We start from the raw sequence: 21,621 nt of genomic DNA, 5'->3' as shown, positions 1-21,621 counted from the left end.
ACTTATTATTGTAATGCCTTTTAGATTGTTATGCGCTAATAGTTAAAGCTAGATTTGATTTAAGGAGGAATATGTAAATAAATAATATTTTAAAATTGAATTATTGTTATCTAAATATTTCATATTAATTGTAATTAAACTCCAAAACATATTGGATCCTATCCATGTATCAATTGAATACAATTTTCATTTAATGTTTTTTGTTTATTGTAAGTTATATGACTACTCTGTGCTAGTATTGACTATTGACGTTGCTTATAACTTGATTGTTCCATTATTCATGTATATTATTTAAGTTTTATTCATTCATTTTATTACCCTTATATGTTTTGCAATTGTACTGATAAATGAATGCTATTTGGCATTGCCTGTCCCTTTCACCTATATTACTTTTTAATAAATGAATGATTTTTTGGCCTTTCATACATGATTCGTTTCTCAAATTATTATCGTTGTTGTCGTTAGGTAAATTTTGTCCTATCGTCGTTAGGTCAATATTGTGAAAGAACGATTATACTAGATAAGATTGGATATTCGATAGTTTTCGAATTTGATCGACTGCGTTATCTCAACTGCGCTATTGACCCCAAAAAATTCATCCCTCACAATTTCTCTGTTAACTTTTAGATTCAATTTTGTCCTTCAAAACAAGACTCGAAATTCAAGTTTACCGCAATGACAAGATCCCTGCATTGCACACATTAGACACACACTATTAGCATAATTCATGATCCAGTACGTCACATTTCCGAACCAAGAGTTATGCTATGTGTTTGAGAAGAGTAGGAACGTGTTACAGCAAATAACCGAATGATAATAGATAGCAAACAAAAGAGAGACAAAGAATGATGGAAATGAACGAATATGAAAGTGATGGAAAAACAAAAGAGTAACATATTTGGATCCCAGTCAAACGTTCTTCTCAACTCGCTATGATCTCACTCATACGCGCATACACAGGCACTCGCGAAAAACATACACAATGCATCGGCAACAAAAGACAGAAGCTTATAGAATCACCAGTGAGGAGTAAACAGCGGCGAAGTGTGCAAGTTCTTTTTATCAGGTGATCAGATATCATTTTCATCAAGATAATAATTCCGTGATCATTTCGGCTTGATTGTGAGTATATTGCCTAAGTATAGATAATATCAACTATCATAATAGTACTTTTTCACTATTCATGTGTATAAAATTACTTGCACTCAACTTATTGAATGAAGAATATTTCTTGTTTCTCAATATTATGTTTGTTTACTACTGGAAAACTTCAATGAAAAGTTTGGTTCTGAAATGGAACATTCAAGCTTCAGTGACGTACCTACCTTTCTCAATGTTCTCCTTGCTTTATAATAACTATTAGCAGACAAGAAGTAAGAATTGTCACATGATGTTCAATTTCAATTTTGATCTTCAACCTGATTTTCAGGTTTAGTGTCTAGTCTCAGAAGGTTTGTTACTAAAGAGCCTTCATTATTCTTATTGCAATTTCTTGTAGATAATCTTGTTACTCATACTGTCATACTCATCTCAATCGAATTGTCTTTTTTGTCAGGGGTATTCTTATATAGAGATAAAAATCTAAGTACCCTTTGTGAAATTGTTTAACTCACAACATTGTGTAAACAATTCTACAGAAGAGTAGTAAGATTTTTATTTTTATTTCATCTCAATCACTCCATGTACAGTATATTATGAAATAATTAGTTTTTCCAGAATTAATAAAAAGTGTCTTAATGGTTTTTATCACTGTTTAAAAGAAGGTTATTCTTACAATTAATTGAAAATTGAAATGGAAAATATTTTACCTGAATATATCGTAAAATATGCCAAGAAATTGTATTTCAATATTGGACTGCTATTCAACTGCTTGTGTTATGAATATGAATGGAGTATTGCAATCTTCTGTATTTCTAGACAAATTTGTTTGATCCTGAAAAGAAAAACCTGAATAGGGTTATTTCCCCAAAATTGAATGAATTTCCCCAGAGTTGAAACGGTATTTCACAAAATCAAATAATATGTCATGAGATATGGCCAGGTTCATGGTCATGGTCATAATTAGATATGGTCAGGGTCAAGATGAGATAGCATCTTGAAGAGATGCTCATAGGTTTACTTTCTCCAAATTTTGCAATGGATCTTCCACAAGATTTCAACTTAAAGGGCTCATATCGCAAAATTCAAAACTATAAAAAATTTACCTTAGACATTTGCTCCATTCAGGGAGCTTGATAGTATCCAAATCGAAAAACTAAAAAGTAAAAATGCTTCCAAAAGCCTGGTGAACACCCTTAGTCGCTACGTTTTTCAAATGAAGCCTCAAATTTTGCAATTAATTTACAAATTTTAATGCATGATATAATTGTGATGAAGAAAAATATATTTTGAAACAGTCTTGAATATAATTCAGGACTCATGGTATTATACAATTAATTGTTGATGATGGCCAATTTTGAGAAATCTACCAATTCTCGAGATTTCATCCCATTAACATCCATTTTCTGATTATCATTCATACGGATATCATTCTTAGTACTCGTATCCTATTCTCATTTCCAAAATAGTTTTATTTGAATTCTCTCATAATTGATACGTTTTAGTGATGAATCTAGTTTGAATAATAATTGAATTACCTCATTGAAATTTGGATCAATCAAGATATAGTTCCAAGAAGATTGAATAAGTCTTGTATAAATTGAAACATACTCATTGTTCATGACGAGATGTTTTTCATTACCGAAGCAGAATCTAATAATAAATCCATAAATTAGCATTGCAAATCAACAAATTCGCTCATTTTAGGCCTTGATATTCAATTTTTAGGCAGACATTACTACCAACTGAACGAAAATAATTGTTGCTGACGATGTTATTGCGGTGTTTGACGAGTTTTATGACTCTGTTTGCCGAGAATTCTCGGATAGTACAATCTTTTTTGACCTACAAAGTGTTGTTTGATTGTGTGAATTGTTTTCTGTTCAGATCTGGGAGGATGACATCTCAAACGAAAGAAGAGTTTCAACCAAAAGAGGACCCTCCAACTACTACAACACCAGATAAGAAAGTGGTGAGTGGGAACAAGTTTAAATTGCAATATTATTTCATTGATATGCAACAAAGTATTGAAAGCTATCACACTCACATGATTTTCTTGATGCGAAGAGAGTGATCGAAAGCGTCTTCGTTATCTCTGTCTAGCATCAAACTAATAGTATCATGAATTTGGAGTTATTATCCATTGGACTACAGAATTTTGTTATAAATATCCTGAGTAGGCCTATAGTTAGTTTGAATGTTTTGTAGAAATTTGGAAAGATGGACCAGGTCCATGACCAAATTAAATATTACAAACGGTCTTGCATACTGTTTTCAAGTTCTAGAATGATGAGTTATATACGATACTTGTGTAATATCCAATTATATTAATCGAACAATCTCTGTATATTTTTTTATATTTGGTTATTTATATGGTTATTTTTGTCCAACGTATCTCGAAAACGGCTCTAACGATTTTCACGTCATTTGGAACATGGTTATGGAAGGTAACATTGGAACATAGTAGGTTTATGATATAAAAATTCGATTGCACTAGTTCTCATTCCTGGAAAAATCGCTGAAGGACATGGAAAGGATAATAATTATTAAACCTTCGAAAAACAGATGATAATTTCGTCGTCTGTCGATAACAGAAGATGCGTGTGCCTGAGTGGGAGAGAGACAGAATTAGGTTCAGCTGTGTAATCAATCAGCTTATGTCACGAGAAATATTATCTAGAAATTTTAATCGACTTGATCGAAATAATCTGATTTGTTGACATGACATGATATATCATTCTAAATTGGAGTATATAATAATTTTCGAAGTTGATAATTTTTTTTAAGTTTTAAGTGATTAGTGAGTGTTATTTTGTTATTCAATTTGTTTTGTGAACAACTTAAATTAGAACTTTTCTGTTTTCAAATGTTTGGACTGAAAATTGAATCTGAAACATAACCTACTTTTTGGACTATTAATTATAGTGTATAAATCAAAATTTGGGGAAGAAACCGTTTTGAGCTGTGCTTCCCCAATCATTTTTAAGAATTGTGTTCTGCTTATCAATAAATAAATAAATAACAAGCGAAGCTCGGTGCTCCGATATTGATAGTATAATTTGATCATTTACAATTATTTGCAAACTTATTCAACTGTTAGCAGAAATCCCCATTTCCCATTCAAGCTACTGGTGGAAAATTCAGGAGCCTGAATATAATACTAAAATATATTATTATATTTATGAAATTTTACACCAATAGAATAAATAGCCTACAATATTATGCTTTGAAGAAAATATCATGAAATTTGATAAAAAATATGTATTTCTTATGATTATATGACAGTAATTCTTGACTAAAATCACATGGAGAAATTCTCTCCACCATGAAAATTATTAGATATTTATATATAAGTATTCAAACTGTAAATGGAATTTCGAAAGGGCTTCGCAACTCTTTTGATCTTGTGCAACAATTCAAACTTTTGACGTCAGGCATAAGGTGGCGAAAAATTTATGCATGAATATCACAAACGTACTTGAAAGAGACTGACATACGTACATTCACCAGCATGCTCCCCATAATGATGAGCCGCTTAATTATGATTATCAAGAGTAACTCATTATTCATAAAGCAGCTGTTGGCGTTTGTGAAGTTGTTAATGGTAATTCCTTCACAGATAATACGATGTTTCTGGTATTTATAAGAGCAGTCTCTAAATTCCCTCTTTTGCGAATAAATTCACAAAAAATTAAGGCCTTCCGGCTCGCAAAATTACTGGGTTCAAACCTCAGCTCTAGCTCAGTGGTAGAAACATGAATTTTATAAATACAAATAATCACCATAAGGTTCAGTGACCGGTGATTGGTAATTCTTACCGCTGCTTCTATGAAGTTCTTGAAGAATACCAGTAAGGAAATTAAAAGAATATTTGACGACTGATTATCAGTAACCATGCATCACTAGAGAATAATAAGGACCAACTATAGTTGTTTCTAGTTGATTCTTAAAACGCTCGTCGTGAATACTAGTATTCACCAATATACCCTTCCAAAATTCCTTAGAACTTACAACGCCAGTTCTGGAAGCTCTCTGGATCCTTATATGATATAACTGGAACCTTATTAATATAATTTCTTAATATACTTATTCTGGTATATGAGATGAGTATCATCAGAGGATGATAAATATTGAGTGCTCTGAATAAGCTTAATATCACTTGATTCAATAATTTTAAGTGCTGCCAAATATTTGTTGGTACCAAAACAGCTCAAACTATATAACACAAGATGAGTTAGGATATAATAAAAAATTCTATAAGTTTGTATGCTGACATAAAACACAAAATATATTCCCATAAAACAGATATGCATAAAATATTCGATATAACTATAATTTACTTAAATAAATGTTTTCTAGAATCTGAGTAATTATCACAGGTTTCGCTAATATTCACAATAGTATGTTTCAAATTTATAAATATATTATATTTAATGCTGATATTTAGACTTCCAATCAATACGAAATTCTGCAAATAAAAACCTGTTCGGTCTATAGGTTTGATATACTATACTTGGTTCAACAAACAAATTTATAATTAATAAATTAATATTCAAACATGAGATCTCAGGGATTTAATGAATTCGGGCTGTGCATGGAAGTAAGCTTCCTACATATATTAAATAAATTTATAAAATGTTCTTATGAACTATGTGATATTGTTCAACACGTGGTGACTCTTAATTTTAATTCAAATTAATAGGAATAGCGCTTTTTTATTAATTATTACCCCACTGAACGTAGAAAAAATGAGCTCATTTGGTTTGACTTATCACTCACTGACTGAAGTTCTAGATGTTCTCGTGGATTGAATTAATTATTTCCAATAATTAATTGGGTAGGCTCCTTTTCGTCACTGCTGGGCTAACGCGTGATCCAGATTTTTATAAGTTTCTTTCGAATTAAAGCTATTTTTATGGGAATCTTTACAATTACGAACTCCTTGACAGCACTGAGTTCACAAACAATTAACATTCAACAAACATACATTACATTTAAAAAAGGGTTTGGCTTAATAGTTCATTAAAAATTTTTAAAAGGAATGAGAAAAAACCCTAAACTCCATGTGCATCCTCTCGGGTCAGGATCTTAAGCCAGAAGAAAGAGGTTTTCAGAAAAATTTGCCTCTTCTTAGAATAATTCTGTAAGCTACTCTCTGATTGGCCTTCAATTTAATAGACTCAATACAATTGGTTGCCTTGGGAATCAGGGCTTCCTCGGCTTTATAATAGAAAAAATTAAATAAAAGAAGTTTTTATACAAATATATGGAGTATTTATCTTAAATTGAATTCATAAATAAATCGTAACATACGATTTTAATAGATAATACATTTAGTTTTTATATGAGTTTTGTATACTCTTGATTTATCATGCTTTTTTGGATTATAATAAACATTTATACAGAAATAATAGTTGTTTGTAATTCTACACATCGACTTCCTTTAGTATACATAATATATCCTTTATGAGTGAATTTTATATGATTCAACCGGTCATATGGGTTGATCGAATAATCAGCTGATTCGTTCAGTATTGGTTCTGATAATTATCGATTTATCCAAGATCGACTAATTCTTTTCAAAATGTAAACAAGTAACTCTAACCTCAATGTTCATGCATTTTATTTTTTTTTTATAATCCGCCAATAATAAGTATGCCGCTTTATAATTTTTTGATCTTACCAATGGGTTCTCATAATTATTAAATCACAATAATACATGTTTTCTTATCGTTGTTGATAATGCTATTACTCCTAATCGCTAATAATACTTGATTTGAGTTGATTTACTCTTTGGATAGGTCTAACCTTCTTTCCAATTTTATAGTTCTATTACATTTCATTGGCTCATTTAAAAATATTTGGTGGTTTCAAATTACCACGTGACACAAAACGCCCTCTGATTTCTGATTTAAAACGACAATTCGAGAATATAATATAAATTTTATGATCCAGTTGGTTTTGGATCAGAAATCATACATGTTACAAAGTCTGCTAATAACTCTACTGAGAATCCTACCTCCTAACAATTCAACAACATATACAACAATAAATAAATTCAATTCAAATACATACGCCTTACATCGGCCAATCTCCTTCTACACACAATACACAATATAAACTATCTCCTCCTCCATACATAATATAAATTTTTTTTTCTAATCCACGCTCTGCCCTCAGGCCAGAAGCACATTTGAACGTTGGTGCAAAATCATTGCCAACCTAACAAACTGGTAATTCTCCGACTTGCAGAGTATAACATATTTTCTCCCTCAACATAGAACAGTGACTTGTACATTTTCATTTCATTCTCTTGCAGAAATTGGGCTTTGTTTTCATATAATGGATATTTTTAAGGATAATCTTTGGTAGGTTTTATCAACAAGAACTTCTTATTCCTCTAATACATTGAGACTTGGGATTAATGCTTTTGGTGGTAACTATGCGGTTTGATCATTTGGCGGATAATTTTAGTGATTTTCTTAATAGTTTATACATAAATAATAATAATATAATATTTTTATAATATCTCTACATGCAATTCACATTTATATGACACTTGATCTTCTTATTCGGGGTATCAACTTTGATGATTTAATAGGCATTGACTACTCTGGTTTTCGTAGTGGACAGCTGGTTTACGTTGGCTTCGGTTCATCACTTGTCGCCATCTTGATGTCTCTTCCTGCTACATGAAGGTAAGTTGGCTTTTAACATTAGAAGTTATTTATTCTCTTGTTTCACTAATAAGAAAGGTGTTAAAAATGGTTTCTAAATTTTTTATTTCTTTATTTTCAGGTGTTGTTATTCGAAGTGGATACTCGTCTGCTAATTAAGTTTATTGTTGGCGTTCGTCTGGTATGTATATCTTGTCAGGTAGGCCAATGACGTTTAACCAAAATATTATTGTTTATATCCTTATCGCTTATTGTCCCGATAATACGGCTTGAGATTAGAAATATTTTGTTTTGATTCTGTGAATTGTTTGGCGGCTCTGACGACCGATTCTCCATCAGCTCTCTTATCTTGGATAATTTAGAATATTTGCTTTGTCTATCCTCAACTTTTCTGGGTTTCAAATTGGTTTTGAAAATTTTTGAATTGATTCTCTTAGCATATATCACGCCCTCATTCATCAGTACTTTAATAATATTTTCTTTAATTGCTATCACAGCCATAATAATAATAATATTCACGAAATAAATCAATGTATTTATTGTATTTCTTCCAACATAACCTTTCCATAAACAACAATCGTATAATTCCATTTTCGATAAACAATGTACTATTCCTTTCGATTTTAGTTCACACGTTTTACCCTCCATTATTATATTTGCAACATAATTTTTACCTGACATCATAGTCGTACTAATAGTCATAACAAAATGAATCAGCATAATTGTTAAGCTTGTAACATAACCTCTTGGTGAACAATACACAGATGTTCTTTCCTTCAATGAACAATTCATTCCTTCTTTAAATTTTAATGCACATATTCCATCTTCCAATAGCTTCCTATAATAATTTCTTCCTTTATCATTTTCTAAACCCGTATCCGTTATTACTTTTCCTTGTTTTTGAGCATGTTCCTTTTCTTTATTCCGTAATTGCAATCACGACGGTAAGCTGCTTGCTTGAACCGCGTGTGCTTCGGGTGCATGTTGGTATCATTATCCACTTCATTCTGGTGCCGGTATTCCTCCCTGCATGTTGCCTTCTTTTCCTGGTCGCTTGGTTCCTGTGCCTCTTTTTGTGGTGTTTGAATTTGGCATGCGGACGGTAACCTCTCTTCCGGGGCCTTCTCTGTCGTTTTCTCCGGTGGGCCTTCCGGTGTTGGACTCTAGGGTTCGCTCCGACGTCGTCCTGCCGGTCACACTTTCGGCTTGCTTTGGTAGCGGTTTGCTCCTTGAACCTAGTGTGCCGCGGGTGAATCCAACGATGCTTGGGTGGTGGCTGCTCAAACCGGGTAGGTTGTGGGGTTATTGCATGCTTGTATACAGGTTCGGTGCATGACTGTGGTTCATTATTTCTAGGCTTGGTTATTGGCAATCCTTTAATCATTTCTGTGTCAATGCTGTAAAATATTTTCGGTGGTGGGCTGGTTACTGGTGGTAGTTCTTCGGGAGGGAATGGCAGACTTAATATAGGTTGTTTTTTGCATACCGAATTTGATGCATGTTTGACATCTTTATTTGGTGGCGGGCTGGTGCGGTGGTGGATTTGTTTTGGTGGTTGATTTACTGTAGGTTTTTGTTGATCTGTTATTATTGTGCATGCCACTGTATATGATGTATTTGCTCTGTTACTATTTTGATTATTTTCGTCCTGTTTTGTGAAATTTACTTCTTGATTATTGTTTCTATTCAAGCGATCTCTGTTATCATAATATGCTCCTCTATCCTGTTGTTTATTATTGTAATATTGAGATTTATTTCTAGAACTGTTTTCAAACGATTGACCTCTGCTAGTATTTTCAGGGTATTTTTGATATCGAGTGTTTGCTCCGACATTTGACATTTGATTCTCACCATTATAATTTTTTCTGTAGCTGTTGCTATTATGATGAGAATGATTGAAATCTCCTGTACGGTCGTTTACCTGACTGGATTCAGAAGTAACAGATTGGATACAGTGTAAATGTTCCATTAATTCTTTGCAACTGGAAATCGAAGATACTGCTAGTGTCATGCGAACATTGTAAGGAAGCTTTTTTGTTAATATATTTGCTAATGATGTATCCGCTAAAGATTCGTCTAGTTGCGAATTCTTACACATCATCTTAGCTACAAATTCAGTATATGACTGTCTGCCTCTATTATCATATGTGCACGATATGATCTCTGATAGTGCGTCCATCTGCTTACGTTTGCTCCAATACTGCTGCAGGAATTGGGAGATGAAGTCCTCCAGGCTATTGATGTCTCGCATCCGGCTCTGGAAAAACATCAGTGGCTCGCCGAGTAATAGACTGGACAGTTGGAAACGCCATACTAACCAAGAGGTGGGTATCAGTTCCTGAATAGCTTTTATTTGATCTATGAATGGTCGGGGTTGCATATGACGGTAGGAATTATCAAATTTTCCAAGACTTTGAAAAAGTTGAGTGCCGTTTACTGCTTCATTCGGTGTATACTGCACTCGACTGACTGGGATATTTTCTATACGTGTCTCTATTCTGGAGACTCGTTCTTCATTTGCGATCCATTTATCATTCATAATTTTCTTATGTGTATTCACTTCATCATACAATCCGGTTAGCTTCAATTGCTGTCCGCCTATAGCATTCTCCAACATGCCGCATCTCTCACTTGATTTTACCCCTTCCTCCGCTAAATTTGCCATACATGCCTGCACGTTACTTTGTTCCTTGACTATCTCTATTATTTTCTTATTATTTTCCTCCACTTTCGTCTCTATCTCGCCCTTATTTTCTAACACCTTTCTCATGACAGTTCCCATGATAGCGGTGCCCAGCTCCTTACTCAATACGTCCACCTGTTTTTTAACTTCCTTTGGTACGTCATCCAACCGTTCGTTTATCTGACAGGTGACGTCATCTATACGGGTCTCTAATTTTTTGATGATTGTAGATTGCGCATCTATTTTAATGTCTATCATATTTTTCATTTCTTCCTTGAATTCAGAGAATTTTCCCTCAACTTTCTCTTCCATTTTTTCCACACTTCCTTGTACAGCTTTGACATCCTTTTGTATGATTTTGGTATTTTCTTCCCCTTTATCCTGGCTTGCTTTTATCTCTTTCATCAACTCTGCCATGGCTTGGTTGATCATGAGTTTAAACTCACTCGAGGAATCATTCATTAGGTGATTTGTAACACAGCCAACTGAAGAGTCTAAGGTAATATTGCGTTTTTCCAGGTTGGTGGCGGCAGGCGGTGGTTGACTGGTCATGTCAGGTGGCGATTGGGTGGCGGCACTCTCTGTTCCCTCGGCGACACTTGGAGCGATCTGCGGAGACGCCGGCACCGAGTTGGACGCCCTCACTCCCTCATCTCCCTCAGCCGGACTCTCATTGGAATTAATCGCGTCAACAACGTTATCGATCTTCGTAGAAGACAATTGGGCCAAGTTTTGCGGGTCGAAATTGATGGAGCATATGCTGCCTCCCTCTCTCTCTCGTGGGGTCTCCGCTGCATTGTCCTGAGGTTGTTGAGTGGCCGGTGTCGTAGCTACATAATTTTGGGGGTGGTCGCTGAAGTAGGAAATTTGTGAGTTAGCTGGCGACTGGTTCATGGTGACGTTATTATGGATTACTTCGAATAAAGTGCCAAGTGTGTTGCCAAATTTCAGAAATATCAAAATGAATTCAGTGATAGTGCCTATTCTGGATAAAATTGTGTGGTGTTAAAAGTTTCAAGTGTCATGTACATATATTACTAAACGGACATCAATAGACAGGTATGGCTTACAAATTACACTAATATGGTTCTTAAAATTTTAGTTAGGGTCTTATCTTCCTTACTAACAACAGTATTGTGATGCCTCAAATAACCTATAGCCCTGGTCAGCATACAATGTCTAGATTCAAAAATCAAAATCAAAATCTTACTATAACCTTTATGGAAATTTCCATCCAATTTTTCCTCTATTATGAGAATTATGTTATCAGACTCGTGTGATATAGTTTGTCTGTATTTATGCAGCTTGAAAAATTTTAATTTGAAGAGCAACTCAATTATTTTAGCCAGAACTTACAATAGATTATCAGATATATCTTGTCGAAACAACTTCAGATTATGTTTCTTGCAGCTTTCAGTTTTATCAATAATTTCATTAATCATTGATAGTAAGATTGAGTAGGTAAGCTTTTCATCACGCTCCACTGGTTGGGTGCCATTGTGTGAAGTTGTTAATGGTAATTCCTTCACAGTTAATACGATGTTTCTGGTATTTATAAGAGCAATCTCTAAATTCCCTCTTTTGCGAATAAATTCACAAAAAATTAAGGCCTTCCGGCTCGCAAAATTACTGGGTTCAAACCTCAGCTCTAGCTCAGTGGTAGAAACATGAATTTTATAAATACAAATAATCACCATAAGGTTCAGTGACCGGTGATTGGTAATTCTTACCGCTGCTTCTATGAAGTTCTTGAAGAATACCAGTAAGGAAATTAAAAGAATATTTGACGACTGATTATCAGTAACCATGCATCACTAGAGAATAATAAGGACCAACTATAGTTGTTTCTAGTTGATTCTTAAAACGCTCGTCGTGAATACTAGTATTCACCAATATACCCTTCCAAAATTCCTTAGAACTTACAACGCCAGTTCTGGAAGCTCTCTGGATCCTTATATGATATAACTGGAACCTTATTAATATAATTTCTTAATATACTTATTCTGGTATATGAGATGAGTATCATCAGAGGATGATAAATATTGAGTGCTCTGAATAAGCTTAATATCACTTGATTCAATAATTTTAAGTGCTGCCAAATATTTGTTGGTACCAAAACAGCTCAAACTATATAACACAAGATGAGTTAGGATATAATAAAAAATTCTATAAGTTTGTATGCTGACATAAAACACAAAATATATTCCCATAAAACAGATATGCATAAAATATTCGATATAACTATAATTTACTTAAATAAATGTTTTCTAGAATCTGAGTAATTATCACAGGTTTCGCTAATATTCACAATAGTATGTTTCAAATTTATAAATATATTATATTTAATGCTGATATTTAGACTTCCAATCAATACGAAATTCTGCAAATAAAAACCTGTTCGGTCTATAGGTTTGATATACTATACTTGGTTCAACAAACAAATTTATAATTAATAAATTAATATTCAAACATGAGATCTCAGGGATTTAATGAATTCGGGCTGTGCATGGAAGTAAGCTTCCTACATATATTAAATAAATTTATAAAATGTTCTTATGAACTATGTGATATTGTTCAACACGTGGTGACTCTTAATTTTAATTCAAATTAATAGGAATAGCGCTTTTTTATTAATTATTACCCCACTGAACGTAGAAAAAATGAGCTCATTTGGTTTGACTTATCACTCACTGACTGAAGTTCTAGATGTTCTCGTGGATTGAATTAATTATTTCCAATAATTAATTGGGTAGGCTCCTTTTCGTCACTGCTGGGCTAACGCGTGATCCAGATTTTTATAAGTTTCTTTCGAATTAAAGCTATTTTTATGGGAATCTTTACAATTACGAACTCCTTGACAGCACTGAGTTCACAAACAATTAACATTCAACAAACATACATTACATTTAAAAAAGGGTTTGGCTTAATAGTTCATTAAAAATTTTTAAAAGGAAGAAGAAAAAACCCTAAACTCCATGTGCATCCTCTCGGGTCAGGATCTTAAGCCAGAAGAAAGAGGTTTTCAGAAAAATTTGCCTCTTCCTAGAATAATTCTGTAAGCTACTCTCTGATTGGCCTTCAATTTAATAGACTCAATACAATTGGTTGCCTTGGGAATCAGGGCTTCCTCGGCTTTATAATAGAAAAAATTAAATAAAAGAAGTTTTTATACAAATATATGGAGTGTTTATCTTAAATTGAATTCATAAATAAATCGTAACATACGATTTTAATAGATAATACATTTAGTTTTTATATGAGTTTTGTATACTCTTGATTTATCATGCTTTTTTGGATTATAATAAATATTTATACAGAAATAATAGTTGTTTGTAATTCTACACATCGACTTCCTTTAGTATACATAATATATCCTTTATGAGTGAATTTTATATGATTCAACCGGTCATATGGGTTGATCGAATAATCAGCTGATTCGTTCAGTATTGGTTCTGATAATTATCGATTTATCCAAGATCGACTAATTCTTTTCAAAATGTAAACAAGTAACTCTAACCTCAATGTTCATGCATTTTATTTTTTTTTATAATCCGCCAATAATAAGTATGCCGCTTTATAATTTTTTGATCTTACCAATGGGTTCTCATAATTATTAAATCACAATAATACATGTTTTCTTATCGTTGTTGATAATGCTATTACTCCTAATCGCTAATAATACTTGATTTGAGTTGATTTACTCTTTGGATAGGTCTAACCTTCTTTCCAATTTTATAGTTCTATTACATTTCATTGGCTCATTTAAAAATATTTGGTGGTTTCAAATTACCACGTGACACGTTGTAACAATATTTGACAATATAGTTTGAAATTCTCAGTTTGCAATCAGAATATAATTATATACCAATATTCAGTTTAAAAAGACAGATTGAACATTCTACGTTTCAACTTATTGAAAGTTTTGAAATTTGATATGATATTTTAATAGCTCGATTTCAACCAAGACTTCACAGATATCCCTCATAGTCCAGTCACTATATACATTGGTGCTTGCAATTTATATTTAAGCTCTGATTTTTTAATATATTATTTGGATACATGAGATAAGTCCAGAACCAGATTCTTCATGCAAAATTTCCTTGTGCTATATAGGGAATGGCCCAAAAACCTCGTATTTTCGGTTCATTTTCCAGTTTTCAGCTATTTCCGCCAAATCCAGTGATCGGACAGGAAAATATTTGCAGAAAAAGAATATAGAAATTGGCCATTTTTTGTGTATGGGAATATGGGCATACATACGTACACTCAACAATAAATTGTTCCATTTTTCGATCGAATATGACTTGTGATGCATAATTTTGAACCGCCTTGACGAACCGAAAAGAATAAAGTTTAGTACGATGAGATCCGAGCATTGTGTTAAAAGTTATGTGTTTAAAATTTTGATCCTTGAGGTGTCCTTAAGCGCGCCTCTCCACTAGGAAATACTGAAATTAAGTCCATCTAACGGGTGATTCTCATAGAACATGATCTCATGAACTTATATCATTGTGCAAAATATCACTGTGAGGACAATATAGATGGAGATGATGGTTGAAGCTAAAAATGAAAGGTTTTTCACAATACGAAGAGCATTGTTGTCAGGTGTACCTGGACATCTATATGAGATAGAGCGCTCTACCTAGTCTCAGTTTGTAGAGCACAAAATTACGCTCAGAGGGATTTTGAATCTTACATCTAGATTGTAACAATCGGGATATATTGTTAATCAAATACTAAATATCATCAAAATTGATTTTTCCTTGAAATTTCACTCATTTTTGAAAAATCATAACTCAGTACTCATTGAAGATATAGAGTACCAAATGATCTCATTCCATTTAGAATTTTATATTCTAAAAAAAGGCGAGAACAAATTTTTGTGTCCGATCACTGGATTTGGGGGAAATAGCTGAAAACTGGAGAATGAACCAAAAATACGAGGTTTTTGGGCCACAAGGAAATTTTGCATGAAGAATTTGGTTCTGGACTTTTCTCATGTACCCAAATAATATATTAAAAAATCAGAACTACAATATAAATTGCAAGCACACCCATTTTTTATGTCTTTATTGACTGGACTTTCAATTCCAGTATTCAATTCATTGTAATTTAGAATATAATCCGATGAGACTTGCAATGGCTCTTGAAAGGATTTTTATAATGATATATTTATTGAATAAAAATTAATAAAAGCATTAAACAAATCAATCAACGACTTCAAATGTATGTGATATTTTTTTTGCAGAAGCAGGAAGCAGTCTGTTGTTTCTGCCCTCTGCGACCATGGCCGTTGATTCTGCTTCTATTGATCACTCCAATCATTGTCTTGGGGATGTACTCGGCTTTCTATGATCCACAATACGTCTATGTGATCGTTGCATTTGGTTAGTTGACATCAATTACCATCTTTTACAATTAATCTACAATTACTATAATTATTATCATCAAGTAGTTCAAGCTTCATAGTGTCAGAAGTTGCCTCGTAGATAAAATATTTCATAGGTTCAATTCCTAGTGAATTTAGAATGAAAAAAGAAAATTTTACCATATAGAGGTAAAAATTAAGCATGACTTCGAATAATGAGCTCACAAATTTTATAACAAAACCAATTTTATTCTTTTAATGTTACCTAAATATGGGAGAGAAATAGTACAAGGTATTCTTTGTTTTCTTCTCCCGATCTGTGCTGCATTGTAAAAAAGAATAAAGAAATAAATAAAACAAAACAGTCTAATTTTTGATGTATTTGGAAGCAACTGGATTTAGCAATCAATCTGGGATTGAAGAAAATGATTTTTATCCTTTGAGGATTATTTTTATCGATTGACCCGAAGTTCACTTCTCTACTATTAAGTTCTACTATTGATTCTCTAATATTATTCATTGAATAATTATTAATTAATAATATAATGAAAGTTCGCAATATCAAACAGCAACTCTCAAATGTATATTCAATTTAATTGCTTCACTGTATATCCTAGGAATGAAGATAAAAGTGTGATTAAATAAAAAGACTAAGAAATTGTCAAAAGCTACAGATTTTATTGACAGTTAGAAAGACCGGTTTCGGTTGTTACACCATTGTCAAACTCCGATAAGCATTTTATCGGAGTTTGTCAGAGATTGACAATGGTGTAACAACCGAGACCGGTCTTTCAAAAAATCTGTGGTTTTTTACAATTTCTAGTCTTTTTATCCAATATGAATAATTACCAAAATATCACTTCTTTAAAATTACTTCTCAACTACACAAAAAATGAAAGTGTGATTCCAAATCTCAATCGAGTAAACTATTGCTTGTTTTTCAATTTCGTTGTCTGACTTGTCCATTACGCGATAATATGATTCTTAAATGTATTTCAATTGAGGCTGTTTGTATTTTGAAATAGGTACTTTATGATATAGACATTTAACTTTTACTTCTTTTGTCAACATATTATTTCATTTTCACATTTTCTGTAATAATTGTTTTTGTTTTCTTTTTCGAAAATAAAGTTATTATTAGTTATATAATTACAAACATGAGGACTGATTATCTCGAATCTTGATAACTAACATGGAATTTCAATTCTTTCAGGGGTACCTTCCAAGTCTGGAAATACCACAGACGTGCAGACTGAGACAGATGTACCTAAAGCCGATGCTTCCGTTCAGACAGAAGGTGAGAAGATTTTCTATCTACCTTTCGAGAATCATTTCCCACAGCCAGCAGAAGATAAATCGAGTGGGAATCCACATGACACTGTCCAACAAGATGATACTCTTCAATCGAAAATCTCATTTCTCCTGCTTGATTTTCCCTACTATTATCGTCTGATATTCTATGGAGACTCTGATGAGGATGAAAAATCGTCAGGGAAAAATGCTACAAGTTCTGTTAATGATGATACAGGAGAAATGAGAAGTTCAGTGCACAATCGACTCCAACCACAAAGAATTGATGAGGAGACATCTCCAGTCGTTGTGAAACTCCAAGAAAATTCTGCGAAACCTCAGACTGATTCACAAGGTTCTAAAGGAAGTGAGCCTCCAGTTTCGGAGTCAACTGCACTGGCAATCATTGATCCCTTTCAAGAAAGATACTTCAGATACCAAGACGAATTTTTCAACATTCCCAACCCAAATCTCTGTGAAAACTTTGGAGTGAACGTTACAATGCTCATCGGTATTCATTCGTTTTGTGTTGACTTTGAGAAACGTGAAGCCATCAGAGAAACCTGGGCACAGCTATCAAACGACAAATACTATAAATATGTTTTCTTTCTGGGATTCCCGATGTCAAGTAATATCATGAACAAAGTGATGCATGAGAGTCACAAACATCACGACATCATCCAGACATCTTTCATTGAGGGTGCAAACACTGAAGCTGCACAGAGTGTGATGTTTTTGAAATGGGTGTCCAAAGAATGTCCCAAAACTGAATGGGTGATGAAGACTGAGGATGATGTGTTTGTCAATCTGCCTCTTGCTATGTATAAATTGAGCGAGAAGAATTCTGAGAAAAGAGCCATCTATGGTTTTGTAGACACAGGTGAGGAGGGGACTTTGAAGGATAACCACCACGGTTCTCATGAAGATGCTTCCCTAACTACAAGTTTGAGTTCTAAGGAGGAAAAATCAAAATACCCTACATTTGTTGGTGGAGCCGGGTATATCCTCCCAGGTTTCCTGGCAGGGGAACTTTATAATGCGGCAAGTGACGTACCTACCATACAGTATGAAAGTCTTTTTGTCACTGGAATTCTAGCAGAAAAACTGAACATTTCAAGAGTCGACATTCCTTGGTTTGATGCTTCTTCAGTCACTGATATCCCCAGAGACGATCCCTGTTCCATTATGGCTGTATCCATCATAATCCATCCATTCTCAGCTGATGATATGACATCATTCTGGAACATGTTGAGGCAAAAGAATTTCAATTGTGGAAGTTTCAAATTCTTCGCTGGAAAAATGAGATCTGATTACACCCGTCTGATGTACTCTTCAAGCTTGGATAATCCGAAACTGAATGTGGGCCAGTCGTTCAGTGTTACTCCACACAAGGAAAATAAGGTGACGATGCGTTTTGGATGATACCATCACAATATTGGAAATATAATAAGATTGGTACTGCTTTGCAATTCAAGATTTAATTTTTAAATAGAGCTTTCCACAAACAATATACAATCAGCAATAGGTTGTGATTGATAAGTTGTAATTATATTTCTCACACAAGTCAACTTGTTATTTTACATTTATTTCTAAGTTTAACTGGCAGTAAATTTACTATTTGAAATGTATGATACATAATCAAATGTTTTCAGGGTAAATTCAATTGAATCATCTCACTATATAGAATAATATAAAATCAAGACTGAAAATATTTTTGTTCTTTGAAATGAACATTGTTCTTTATTAGCCTCATCCAAAAGAACATTAGACTATGCACATCGATTTTTTAGATCTAGGAAGCTTACATACACAAGATTTTAAAAATAAATTATTTGTTAAGTTGATTTCAAAATGGGGAAAAAACGATGAAAATACTATAATTATTTCTTTGACCTTCATTTGCAAACTCTCGAAATCTATTTGAGACTACTATCTTGATAGAGAATCTTCTCTATTGATCAGTCATATCTAATCCAATCCATAACATCACTTTTAATTAATTTCAATGTCTTAGTTGAAAGAAAAACATCATACTGAATTAAACGTAAGTATGGACAGAGAAATTCTCTAAAGATGTATTGTTCATGGGATGAGTGATTTGCAATTAACCTTTTATTCAGTGAGAAATGCTATTTTCTTTAATATTTAAATCACCCAGTTAAAGACTAATAAGCTATTCTATTTTGACTTGAACTGATAAGAATATTTATTGTCGAGGTAAAACCCATTGGTTAAGTCTTCTATATTATCAAGTATTGAATTGAAGGTTATTTTCCACATTAAATGATACAGTATTCTGCTTTTTCACTTCCATTTGAACACTCTAGCACTGAACTAATTCATGTGGCTTTCTGTTTGAAAAATGCTATGGAGACAACATTTTTGAACAATATTTTTCTCATCTTTTTCATACATTCATTCTCTCTGCCATTCATCTCTCTCTTTCCCGTACTGAATCCCTCTTTCATAAACTCTTCCACCACCAAATCTTTCACACCCTCAAATCCCAATCCCTCTTCTTTCTGCTCACACCCTCCCTCTTTTACACTTTTCCCCTCAAACTTTTCCCCTCCAGTCCACTCACACCCTGAAGCACCGAATCTACATCGACACATTCAGCCTAAAGACACTGATTGTTCAATTCTGACAGCATTGAGTGCTCCCCACACGTATAGGCCATTCCCTGATCACAGCATTGAACTGCCAGCAATATATTGTCCGTCAATTTGGGGATTGTGTCCAGCTGTCAAAATCCGCCCTCCTAAACTGCCAGACCTGATCAATCAAACTCAATGACCTGAGTGGACTGCGATAATTTGTTTACCACCTAAAAGCGATGTCACGCGAAAATAACTTTGGGATCTGATGATTGTGGAGAGTCTTGTTGGATAATGTGAACAGTGTTAAAAATGAGATAGACAGTAGACGAACATAGATAAAAGATGGTTAACATTTTGGTAAGGGCTACTCTCATATATCAGTAAATAAGAAATCCAAGTACCCTTTATTGAAAACTTTTTTTCACAACATGCTCCAACATTTGAATGCCATTTTCAATTATTGAAATATGGAAATCACATTAATATGTTGATACATGTTGCGAATAGAAGTTTTTAATGGAGGGTACATGGATTTTTCATTTCCTGATATTTAAGATGGTTTTCTATAATAGAAACTGGGAATATAGTAGGAGGACATCTCATTGTTAGCTGTACTACGAGTAATGAGATAATGAGAGGGGCAAGTCAAGATTGAAGAGAGTTAAGATTCTATAAGTACTTCTCGATCTCCATGTAATCAGCTTCATGGAATTCAAATGGAAATCATATACTTGAGGAAATAAAACTGAAACAAGAATTCAATTATGGAATTAACTTATAAAAAATACCATATAAAATATGATTATAGAAAAATTATTACAACGGTCAATTTTTATACTGATTTTAGTAAATCGATTGCGATAGAAAAAGAATCAACTGATTGATTTGGAAAGTGTTTCTCACTTCCCTGGAATATTGAACTCAATCTTTTTCTCAATCTCTCATTTCCATTCCACTATTCTTGTTATATTTCTAATCATTCACTGTGCTCTACTGACATTTTTCTGATAAACTTTGTTCTTTTTTGTCTCCTTTTAAATTCTATAAAATATCACGTTTTTGTTGTAAAGTGGACAGCTCAAGCTCTACTATCAAACATTTTATCACATTATCATTCTCAAATAATACCATTATATTTTTAATTTATTTTGATTTTGAGTTGGTTTGCTCCAAAGCATATTATCTTTTGCTGAATTGGAGAAAAGACTGAAGCTTGACGATTATAGATGATTTTGACTTGACAACAAACCTTATGTCAATAAAAATTAAACATTATAATCAAATATTTTCTAAAATTTTATAGCAACAAGTAGTGAAAACCAGCCTAAAAATAGAATTGCTTGATTTTTGAAATATTACATTATACACCATCTACATCACATTTTGCACCATATTCATAATCTTCATCCCATGATAGTTCATTAATTAAAATTGTCACATTGAGAAAAAAGGATAACTGCCGATTGTTGTTATTTTCTCAGGTGGGGTTATAACTGTGAAAAAAATCGAAACTGTGAAACAAGGAGCAAAGACCGAAGAAGAAATTGATGAAACAACAGAAAAGCCACAAGGAAAAGAAAAAGAAGCAGAAGAAGGAAAAAAGAATCCTGGTAAAGAAAAGGATAACTCATCTGATGAAGATGAAGAAGAACCATGGGATTTCATCGTCGGATTGATTGAAAGTATCATAAGAAGTGGAAAAAAGGACTAATTCATCGAAATTCATATCAATATTGCGAGTGGACTATATTCTGATGGGTTAGTTTGGCAGGTGTGGAAGTGAGTGCTTGAGATGTTTGAAATGTTGAATACATTTTTGAATTTTTCAATATTATTCAATCAATGAACCTAGAATAAATTGTATTCCTTGTTATTCAATTAAGATTATTTAGGAGTCTGTTGATC

At 33.1% G+C, this 21,621-nt stretch overlaps 1 protein-coding gene across 1 annotated transcript; it reads left to right on the top strand.

Annotated features, from left to right (window-relative positions):
* The first annotated feature begins 963 nt into the window (after window positions 1–963).
* LOC111058316 (N-acetyllactosaminide beta-1,3-N-acetylglucosaminyltransferase 2) lies at window positions 964–21,287 on the top strand. Its single transcript, XM_039438548.1, has 5 exons — window positions 964–1,122; window positions 2,986–3,070; window positions 15,707–15,845; window positions 17,040–18,517; window positions 21,198–21,287. The coding sequence occupies exons 2-5, from the start codon at window positions 2,996–2,998 to the stop codon at window positions 21,207–21,209; spliced, it is 1,704 nt and encodes a 567-aa protein (XP_039294482.1). The 5' UTR covers window positions 964–1,122; window positions 2,986–2,995; the 3' UTR covers window positions 21,210–21,287.
* Window positions 21,288–21,621: the final 334 nt, after the last annotated feature.

This window comes from Nilaparvata lugens, chromosome 11 (genome assembly GCF_014356525.2).
Source record: "Nilaparvata lugens isolate BPH chromosome 11, ASM1435652v1, whole genome shotgun sequence".
Classification (NCBI taxonomy): Eukaryota; Metazoa; Arthropoda; class Insecta; order Hemiptera; family Delphacidae; genus Nilaparvata; species Nilaparvata lugens.
This window is presented reverse-complemented; position numbering and strand designations above follow the sequence as displayed.

What these genes read in the sequence shown, in the direction of transcription:
- LOC111058316 (XM_039438548.1), top strand. Translation starts at nt 2,996, where the DNA reads ATGACATCTCAAACGAAAGAAGAGTTTCAACCAAAAGAGGACCCTCCA. An exon ending in CAACACCAGATAAGAAAGTG is followed by an intron (nt 3,071 to 15,706) that starts GTGAGTGGGAAC and finishes TTTTTTTTGCAG; the next exon opens with AAGCAGGAAGCAGTCTGTTG. An exon ending in CTATGTGATCGTTGCATTTG is followed by an intron (nt 15,846 to 17,039) that starts GTTAGTTGACAT and finishes CAATTCTTTCAG; the next exon opens with GGGTACCTTCCAAGTCTGGA.